Source organism: Zea mays, chromosome 4 (assembly GCF_902167145.1).
Source record: "Zea mays cultivar B73 chromosome 4, Zm-B73-REFERENCE-NAM-5.0, whole genome shotgun sequence".
Lineage (NCBI taxonomy): Eukaryota > Viridiplantae > Streptophyta > Magnoliopsida > Poales > Poaceae > Zea > Zea mays.
The window spans coordinates 143,501,923-143,512,228 of NC_050099.1; the positions used below are offsets into that span (position 1 = coordinate 143,501,923).

The following is a 10,306-nucleotide window of genomic DNA, read 5'->3' on the forward strand; positions in this document are numbered from 1 at the left end:
TTGATTGTAGGCATGTAGGGCTGTGCGTTGCCATGTGTGCCACGACGCACAGCCTATGTATACTGTACATCTCCATGGAATACAATCAAGCAATTCCCAACAAATCACACTTTCATGGTATCTCACGCGGTTCCGATCCGCACGCTTCCGCAACCCACGACCGCGCTGTCGCTGATCCGATCGCCGCTCTTGTCGAGCTCGTCACCCAGAGCGTCGCCGATCCCATCGCCGCGCTGTCTGTGAAGATCGCCTGTCCCGTTGCTGGATCAGCCGGGTGCGGCCGCTGGTCTCCCCAAATCTGCTCGCGCCGCCGATCCGCCAGCAGGCGCGGCGCTTCTTCTCCTACAGGCTCCCGCCAGGCGAGTTGGATCTGCTCGCGCCGCCCCACTGCTCCTCCAGCAGGCGCGGCGTCTTTTCACCTTCTGCCAGGCGAGGTCGCGCGCCCCACTGCTCCTCCAGCAGGCGCGGCGCCTTTTCTCCTCCTGCCAGCCGAGGTCGCGCGGCTCATCTCTAGCCAGGCGCGCTCCCGATGGCGGCCGACGATGCAGCAGCCGCCCAGGCCGCGGAGGACCGCCGCCTCGCAGTTGAGGCCGAAGCCCGCCGTGCTGAAGACGCCCGCCGCGCCGAAGAAGCCCACCTTCGTGCTGCCGCTTTGGACGAGTTTGAGCGCGCCCATGAGGCCCTCTGGGCGCAAGCCACTGCCGTCGTCAACGTCAAGGCGCTCATCCCTGTCATCCTCGACCAGGCAACGAACACCTACACCAAGTGGCGCGGCATGTTCATCACCGTCCTCGGCAAATACGCCCTGACTCGTCACGTCCTTGAGGATGAAGCCTTCCCATCACGCCCGGCGTGGGTTCAAGCCGATTGCTGTGTCTTGACATGGATCTACAGCACCATCTCCGGCGACCTGCAACAATCTCTGATGATGCGGCAGGGCCTTGCTCGCGGGGCGTGTGAAAGAGAAATGTGCCCTTGGGCCATTTCTAAGTATTTTGGTGATTGTGTGCCAACCCAAGTGCTGAAATGTAAATCTATGCCCATGGATGGACAAAGTGCAAATCAACAGTAAAGGTATGTTTCTAAGCCTTAGTACATTGTTTTGAAGACTAATGTATTGTGTCTAAGTGCTTGAAACAGGAGAAAACGAATAAGAGAAGAGTTGGCTGTGTACAGCCAAAAGGCTGTTTCGGTCTGGGGCACCGGACTGTCCGGTGGTGCACCGGACAGTGTCCGGTGCGCCAGGCTGCCTCGGGCGAAGAGGCTGCTCTCGGGAAATTGTCGACGGCGTACGGCTAAAATTCACCGGACTGTCCGGTGTGCACCGGACTGTCCGGTGAGCCAACGGTCGGCCGGGCCAACGGTCGGCCGCGGAATCCGCGCGCGACACGTGGCCGAGCCAACGGTCGGAAGGGGGCACCGGACTGTCCGGTGTGCACCGGACATGTCCGGTGCGCCAACGGCTCCCAGTCTGCAACGGTCGACTGCTCTGTTTAAGGAAGGAAATCGGGCACCGGACAGTGTCCGGTGTGCACCGGACTGTCCGGTGCGCCCGACGACAGAAGGCAAGGATGGCCTTCCAGATTTGTTCTCAACGGCTCCTAGCTGCCTTGGGGCTATAAAAGGGACCCCTAGGCGCATGGAGGAGTACACCAAGCATTCCTACAACATTCCTAAGCACCAAGACATCGATCTCACGCATTCGTCTCATTGTGATAGCATATAGAGCTCTTGTGGAGTTGTGAACTCTTTGAGTTGTGTTGCGAGCTCTTGTTGCTTGTGTGCGTGTTTGTTGCTCTGATCTTTTGAAGTCTTGTGTGCGTTGCTCATTTCCCCCTTGCTCTGTGTTTCGTTGTGAACTTCAATTGTAAGGGCGAGAGGCTCCAAGTTGTGGAGATTCCTCGCAAACGGGATTGAGAAAAGAAAAGCATAACACTGTGGTATTCAAGTTGATCATTGGATCACTTGAGAGGAGTTGAGTGCAACTCTTGTCTGTTGGGACGCCACAACGTGGAGTAGGCAAGTTTTGCACTTGGCCGAACCACGGGATAAATCACCGTGTCCTCTCTGTGTTGAACTTCTCGTGATTATCATATTGTGCAAGATCTTTGCTCTAGCCACTTGGCATTAACTGTGCTAACGCTTAATCAAAGTCTTGTGGCTTAAGTTTTTAAGATTTACAGGATCACCTATTCACCCCCCCCCCCCCCTCTAGGTGCTCTCAATTGGTATCAGAACCGTTCTCTTCAAGAAGGGACTAATCGCCCGAAGAGATGGATCCTAAGGGAAAGGGGATGGTGGTCGACAACAACGAGAAGGAGTCCATCTTCAACGAGCCGAAGAATGACAAGTCTACCGACTTGGGCTCAAGCCAAAAGCGCAAAGATGGGAAGAAGAAGAAGACAAGGCGCATCAAGGAGATCGTCTACTACGACAGCGACGAATCTTCCTCTTCCCAAAAGGACAACGACGACAACGACTATGACAAACAAAAGACGGTTAACTCAAACTTTTCTTTTGATTATTCGCGCATTCCGCATAGCTCAAATGCTCATTTGCTCCCCATTCCACTTGGCAAGCCTCCTCACTTTGATGGAGAGGACTACGGATTTTGGAGTCACAAAATGCGTACTCACCTATTTTCTCTCCATCCAAGCATTTGGGAGATTGTGGAGAGTGGAATGAAATTTGATAGCTCGGATAGCCCTTCGTTTATTAATGAACAGATCCATAAAAATGCACAAGCTACTACTGTGTTGCTAGCCTCTTTGTGCAGGGACGAGTATCACAAGGTGAGCGGTCTGGACAATGCCAAGCAGATTTGGGACACCCTCAAGATCTCTCATGAGGGGAATGATGTCACCTTACTCACCAAGATGGAGTTGGTGGAGGGCGAGCTCGGACGATTCGCGATGATAAGGGGCGAGGAGCCGACACAAACATACAATCGGCTCAAGATCCTTATCAACAAAATAAGGAGCTACGGAAGCACGCGATGGACGGATCACGACGTCGTCCGCCTAATGCTAAGGTCATTTACCGTTCTTGATCCTCACTTGGTGAACAATATTCGTGAAAATCCTAGGTACATCAAGATGTCGCCCGAAGAAATTCTTGGAAAATTTGTAAGCGGGCGAATGATGATCAAGGAGGCGAGGTACGTGGACGACGCGTTGAATGGCCCAATCCATGAGCCTCAACCCATTGCTCTCAAGGCAACAAGGAGCAAGGAGGCGCTACCCAGCAAGGTGGCGCAAATTGAGGCGGCCGGTCTTAATGATGAAGAGATGGCCCTCATCATCAAAAGATTCAAGACGGCACTAAAGGGTCGCAAGGGACAGCCAAGCAAGACTAAGACCAAAGGAAAGCGATCATGCTTCAAATGCGGTAAGCTTGGTCATTTTATTGCTAACTGTCCCGACAATGATAGTGACCAGGAACACGGGAGCAAGAGGGAAAAGAAGAAGCATTACAAGAAGGCCAAGGGCGAGGCACATATCGGAAAGGAGTGGGATTCGGATTGCTCCTCCTTCGACTCCGACAATGAAGGACTCGCCGCCACTGCCTTCAACAAGTCATCCCTCTTCCCCAACGAGCGTCACACATGCCTTATGGCAAGGGAGAAGAAGGTATGTAATCAAAACAATGTCACTTATGATTCTTCCAGTGATGATGAGTCTAGTGATGATGAAATAGATTACTCTAGTTTGTTCAAGGGATTGGATAGAACTAAAGTAGATAAGATAAATGAACTCATTGATGCATTGAATGAGAAGGATAAACTCTTAGAGAAACAAGAAGATTTATTGTATGAAGAGCATGATAAATTTGTAGAAGCTCAAAGATCTCATGCTCTAGAAGTTAAAAGAAATGAAATGCTTTCTTGTGAATTATCTTCTTGCCATGAGACAATTTATAAATTAAGGAGCATTAATGATGATTTGAATGCTAAGTTAGAGATTGCTAGTAAATCTACCTCTGGTATAGAAAATATTGAAACGTGCACTAGGTGTAAAGATATTAACCTTGATGCTTATAGTGAACACCTAGCTTGCATTTCTAAATTAAATGAAGAGGTAGCTAGTCTTAATACCCAACTTGAGACTAGCAAAAGTGATTTTGAGAAACTAAAATTTGCTAGGGATGCCTACACGGTTGGTAGACACCCCTCAATTAAGGATGGGCTTGGCTTCAAGAGGGAAGTCAAGAACTTAACAAGCCATAAGGCTCCCATTCCCGCCAAGGAGAAAGGGAAGGCCCCTATGGCTAGTAGTGCTAAAAAGAACTATGCCTTTTTGTATTATGATAGGAGACAATCTAGAAATGCTTATAGGAATTATAATGTCTATGATGATTTTGACTCATGCCATGTTTGCTTCTAGTTCTTCCTATATGCATGGTAGAAATATGTCTAGGAAAAGTGCTATTCATCATATGCCTAGAAAGAATATTATTCATGCTCCTAGGAAAGTAGTGAATGAACCTTCTACAATTTATTGTGCTTTAAATGCTTCCTTTGCTATTTGTAGAAAGGATAGGAAAATTGTTGCTAGGAAGTTAGGGGCAAAATGCAAGGGAGATAAAACTTGCATTTGGGTCCCTAAGGATATTTGTGCTAACCTTGTAGGACCCAACATGAGTTGGGTACCTAAAACCCAAGCCTAAATTTGCCTTGCAGGTTTATGCATCCGGGGGTTCAAGATGGATTATCGACAGCGGATGCACAAACCATATGACGGGGGAGAAGAAGATGTTCACCTCCTACGTCAAGAATAAGGATTCCCAAGATTCAATCGTATTCGGTGATGGGAATCAAGGCAAGGTAAAAGGGTTAGGTAAAATTGCAATTTCTAATGAGCACTCTATCTCTAATGTGTTTTTAGTATAGTCACTTGGATATAATTTGCTATCGGTTAGTCAATTATGCAATATGGGATATAACTGTCTATTCACAAATGTAGATGTGTCTGTCTTTAGAAGAAGTGATGGTTCACTAGCTTTTAAGGGTGTATTAGACGGCAAACTTTATTTAGTTGACTTTGCAAAAGAAGAGGCCGGTCTAGATGCATGCTTAATAGCTAAGACTAGCATGGGCTGGCTGTGGCATCGCCGCTTAGCACATGTGGGGATGAAGAACCTTCACAAGCTTCTAAAGGGAGAACACGTGACAGGTTTGACTAATGTTCAATTCGAAAAAGATAAACCTTGTGCAGCTTGTCAAGCAGGTAAACAAGTGGGAGGAGCACATCACAACAAGAATGTGATGACCACCTCAAGACCGCTGGAGCTGCTGCATATGGACCTCTTCGGACCCGTCGCCTATCTGAGCATAGGAGGAAGTAAGTATGGTCTAGTTATTGTTGATGACTTTTCCCGCTTCACTTGGGTGTTCTTTTTGCAGGATAAGTCTGAAACCCAAGGGACCCTCAAGCGCTTCCTCAGGAGAGCTCAAAATGAGTTTGAGCTCAAAGTAAAAAAGATAAGGAGCGACAACGGGTCCGAGTTCAAGAACCTTCAAGTGGAGGAGTTCCTTGAAGAGGAAGGGATCAAGCACGAGTTCTCCGCTCCCTACACACCACAGCAAAATGGTGTGGTAGAGAGGAAGAACAGGACGCTCATCGATATGGCGAGGACGATGCTAGGAGAGTTCAAGACCCCCGAGTGCTTTTGGACGGAAGCCGTGAACACGGCTTGCCACGCCATCAACAGGGTCTACCTTCATCGCCTCCTCAAGAAGACGTCGTATGAGCTACTAACCGGTAACAAACCCAATGTATCTTACTTTCGTGTATTTGGGAGCAAGTGCTACATTCTAGTGAAGAAGGGTAGAAATTCTAAGTTTGCTCCCAAAGCTGTAGAAGGGTTTTTGTTAGGTTATGACTCAAATACAAAGGCGTATAGAGTCTTCAACAAATCATCGGGTTTGGTTGAAGTCTCTAGCGACGTTGTATTTGATGAGACTAATGGCTCTCCAAGAGAGCATGTTGTTGATTGTGATGATGTAGATGAAGAAGATGTTCCGACGGCCGCTATACGAACCATGGCGATTGGAGAAGTTCGGCCACAGGAACAAGATGAACGAGATCAACCTTCTTCCTCAACAACGGTGAATCCCCCAACTCAAGTCGATGAACAGGTTCATCAACAGGAGGAGTGTGATCAAGGGGGAGCACAAGATGATCATGTGATGGAGGAAGAAGCGGAACCGGCACCTCCAACCCAAGTTCGAGCGATGATTCAAAGGGATCATCCCGTCGATCAAATTCTGGGTGACATTAGCAAGGGAGTAACTACTCGGTCTCGATTAGTTAATTTTTGTGAACATTACTCCTTTGTCTCTTCTATTGAGCCTTTCAGGGTAGAAGAGGCCTTGCTAGATCCGGACTGGGTGTTGGCCATGCAAGAGGAGCTCAACAACTTCAAGAGGAATGAAGTTTGGACGCTGGTGCCTCGTCCCAAGCAGAATGTTGTGGGAACCAAGTGGGTGTTCTGCAACAAACAAGACGAGCACGGAGTGGTGACGAGGAACAAGGCTCGACTTGTGGCAAAAGGTTATGCCCAAGTCGCAGGTTTGGACTTTGAGGAGACTTTTGCTCCGGTGGCTAGGCTAGAGTCCATTCGTATCTTGCTAGCATATGCCGCTCACCATTCTTTCAGGTTGTTCCAAATGGATGTAAAAAGCGCCTTCCTCAACGGGCCAATAAAGGAGGAGGTGTACGTAGAGCAACCCCCTGGCTTCGAGGATGAACGGTATCCCGACCACGTGTGTAAGCTCTCTAAGGCGCTCTATGGACTTAAACAAGCTCCAAGAGCATGGTATGAATGCCTTAGAGATTTCTTAATTGCTAATGCTTTCAAGGTTGGGAAAGCCGATCCAACTCTTTTCACTAAGACTTGGAATGGTGATTTGTTTGTGTGCCAAATTTATGTCGATGACATAATATTTGGTTCTACTAATAAAAAATCTTGTGAAGAGTTTAGCAGGGTGATGACGCAGAAATTCGAGATGTCGATGATGGGCGAGTTGAACTACTTCCTTGGGTTCCAAGTGAAGCAACTCAAGGACGGCACCTTCATCTCTCAAACAAAGTACACGCAAGATCTGCTGAAGCGGTTTGGGATGAAGGACGCCAAACCCGCAAAGACTCCGATGGGAACCGACGGACACACCGACCTCAACAAAGGAGGTAAGTCCGTTGATCAAAAAGCATACCGGTCAATGATAGGGTCATTACTTTACTTATGTGCTAGTAGACCGGATATTATGCTTAGCGTATGCATGTGTGCTAGATTTCAATCCGATCCTAAGGAGTGTCACTTAGTGGCAGTGAAACGAATCCTTAGATATTTGGTTGCTACGCCTTGCTTCGGACTCTGGTATCCAAAGGGGTCTACCTTTGACTTGATTGGATATTCAGACTCCGATTATGCTGGATGTAAGATCGATAGGAAGAGTACATCGGGGACGTGCCAATTCTTAGGAAGGTCCCTGGTGTCATGGAACTCTAAGAAACAAACCTCCGTTGCCCTATCCACCGCTGAGGCCGAGTATGTTGCCGCAGGTCAGTGTTGCGCGCAACTACTTTGGATGAGGCAAACCCTCAGGGACTTTGGCTACAATCTGAGCAAAGTCCCACTCCTATGTGATAATGAGAGTGCTATCCGCATGGCGGAAAATCCTGTTGAGCACAGCCGCACAAAGCACATTGACATCCGGCATCACTTTTTGAGAGACCACCAGCAAAAGGGAGATATCGAAGTGTTTCATGTTAGCACCGAGAACCAGCTAGCCGATATCTTTACCAAGCCTCTAGATGAGAAGACCTTTTGCAGGCTGCGTAGTGAGCTAAATGTCTTAGATTCGCGGAACTTGGATTGAATTATAGCATACATGTGTTTATGCCTTTGATCATGTTCATTCTGCATTTTGTTGCTTATTATGGTGCTCAAGTTGTACAAACACTCCCTGGACCTCACAAGTCCGTTGCAAAGTGATGCACATGTTTAGGGGGAGATGTGTTACAACTTGACCCCTCGAGACTAACCATATGCTTGAGATTGCTTGATTTAGTCTCGAAGGAGAATTGAAAGGGAAAAGGTGGACTTGGACCATGAAAGACTTCCACTGCACTCCGATGAGAGGGTAACTTATTCCAAGTTCATCTCATGAACTCTTATTGCCATTTGCTCTTAATTGAAGATTTTGGTGAGGCAATGGGGTTATAGGGCCAAAATTGATCCCGTTTTGGTGCTTGATGCCAAAGGGGGAGAAAATAAAGGCCAAAGCAATAAATGGATCAGCTACCACTTGAGAAATTTTGAAAATAGTAGAATAGAGCTTTTGGTTTGTGGTTTGTCAAAACTCTTGTATTGTCTCTTTTATCAAAAGTTGGTTTCTTGTGGGGAGAAATGTTGATTATGGGAAAAAGGGGGAGTTTTTGAAATCTTTGATCAATCTCTTTTGGAATGACTCTCTTTATGCTTCAACATGTGTGTTTGACTTAGAGATAGAGATTTGAGTTTGATTTGCAAAAACAAACCAAGTGGTGGCAAAGGATGATCCATATATGCCAAAATTGAATAAAACTCGAATTTATTTTATTTGAAATGATTTTGCACTTGTTCTAGTTGCTTTATGTTGTGTTGGCATAAATCACCAAAAAGGGGGAGATTGAAAGAGAAATGTGCCCTTGGGCCATTTCTAAGTATTTTGGTGATTGTGTGCCAACCCAAGTGCTGAAATGTAAATCTATGCCCATGGATGGACAAAGTGCAAATCAACAGTAAAGGTATGTTTCTAAGCCTTAGTACATTGTTTTGAAGACTAATGTATTGTGTCTAAGTGCTTGAAACAGGAGAAAACGAATAAGAGAAGAGTTGGTTGTGTACAGCCAAAAGGCTGTTTCGGTCTGGGGCACCGGACTGTCCGGTGGTGCACCGGACAGTGTCCGGTGCGCCAGGCTGCCTCGGGCGAAGATGCCGCTCTCGGGAAATTGTCGACGGCGTACGGCTAAAATTCACCGGACTGTCCGGTGTGCACCGGACTGTCCGGTGAGCCAACGGTCGGCCGCGGAATCCGCGCGCGACACGTGGCCGAGCCAACGGTCGGAAGGGGGCACCGGACTGTCCGGTGCGCCAACGGCTCCCAGTCTGCAACGGTCGACTACTCTGTTTAAGGAAGGAAATCGGGCACCGGACAGTGTCCGGTGTGCACCGGACTGTCCGGTGCGCCCGACGACAGAAGGCAAGGATGGCCTTCCAGATTTGTTCTCAACGGCTCCTAGCTGCCTTGGGGCTATAAAAGGGACCCCTAGGCGCATGGAGGAGTACACCAAGCATTCCTACAACATTCCTAAGCACCAAGACATCGATCTCACGCATTCGTCTCATTGTGATAGCATATAGAGCTCTTGTGGAGTTGTGAACTCTTTGAGTTGTGTTGCGAGCTCTTGTTGCTTGTGTGCGTGTTTGTTGCTCTGATCTTTTGAAGTCTTGTGTGCGTTGCTCATTTCCCCCTTGCTCTGTGTTTCGTTGTGAACTTCAATTGTAAGGGCGAGAGGCTCCAAGTTGTGGAGATTCCTCGCAAACGGGATTGAGAAAAGAAAAGCATAACACTGTGGTATTCAAGTTGATCATTGGATCACTTGAGAGGAGTTGAGTGCAACTCTCGTCCGTTGGGACGCCACAACGTGGAGTAGGCAAGTTTTGCACTTGGCCGAACCACGGGATAAATCACCGTGTCCTCTCTGTGTTGAACTTCTCGTGATTATCATATTGTGCAAGATCTTTGCTCTAGCCACTTGGCATTAACTGTGCTAACGCTTAATCAAAGTCTTGTGGCTTAAGTTTTTAAGATTTACAGGATCACCTATTCACCCCCCCCCCCCTCTAGGTGCTCTCAGCGTGGTGCTACCTCGAGGATGAGTTCCTTGGCCAAAGGGAATCCCGGGCGCTTCTACTTGAGACAAAATTCCGCAACTTCCGCCAAGATTCCTTGAGCATCACTGACTACTGCCGCTAGCTTGAGTCAATGGCGGCATCCCTTGCCGAGTTCGGCGATCCCATCAGCGATAGGCAGATGGTGCTCACGCTCCTTCGCGGCCTCGGCGGCAAGTTCCGTCACATGGTGTCCATCCTCAAGATGCACCGGCCGTTCCCCACGTTCGCAGAGGCTCGTGCGCACCTGCTGTTGGAGGAGCTGGAAATCGACGCACGACCTCCATCACCGCCATCGGCACTTGTTGCTGCAGCGCCGCGGCATGCGACTCCGGGGCCCCAGTACCTCCACGTCCAGGGGCGCCTCCTC

At 48.3% G+C, this 10,306-nt stretch overlaps 1 protein-coding gene across 1 annotated transcript; it reads left to right on the forward strand.

Annotated features, from left to right (window-relative positions):
* The first annotated feature begins 514 nt into the window (after positions 1-514).
* Positions 515-10,021, forward strand: LOC109945826 (uncharacterized). Its single transcript, XM_020552186.1, has 2 exons — positions 515-1,038; positions 9,940-10,021. Exons 1-2 carry the CDS (start codon positions 530-532, stop codon positions 10,019-10,021), a joined length of 591 nt encoding a protein of 196 aa, XP_020407775.1. The 5' UTR covers positions 515-529.
* The last annotated feature ends 285 nt before the right edge of the window (positions 10,022-10,306 follow it).

Coding starts and splice junctions, on each gene's coding strand:
- LOC109945826 (XM_020552186.1), top strand. CDS start 530: ATGGCGGCCGACGATGCAGCAGCCGCCCAGGCCGCGGAGGACCGCCGC. Junction 1,039..9,939: donor GTGCTGAAATGTAAATCTAT/GCCCATGGATGG, acceptor CCTTGGCCAAAG/GGAATCCCGGGCGCTTCTAC.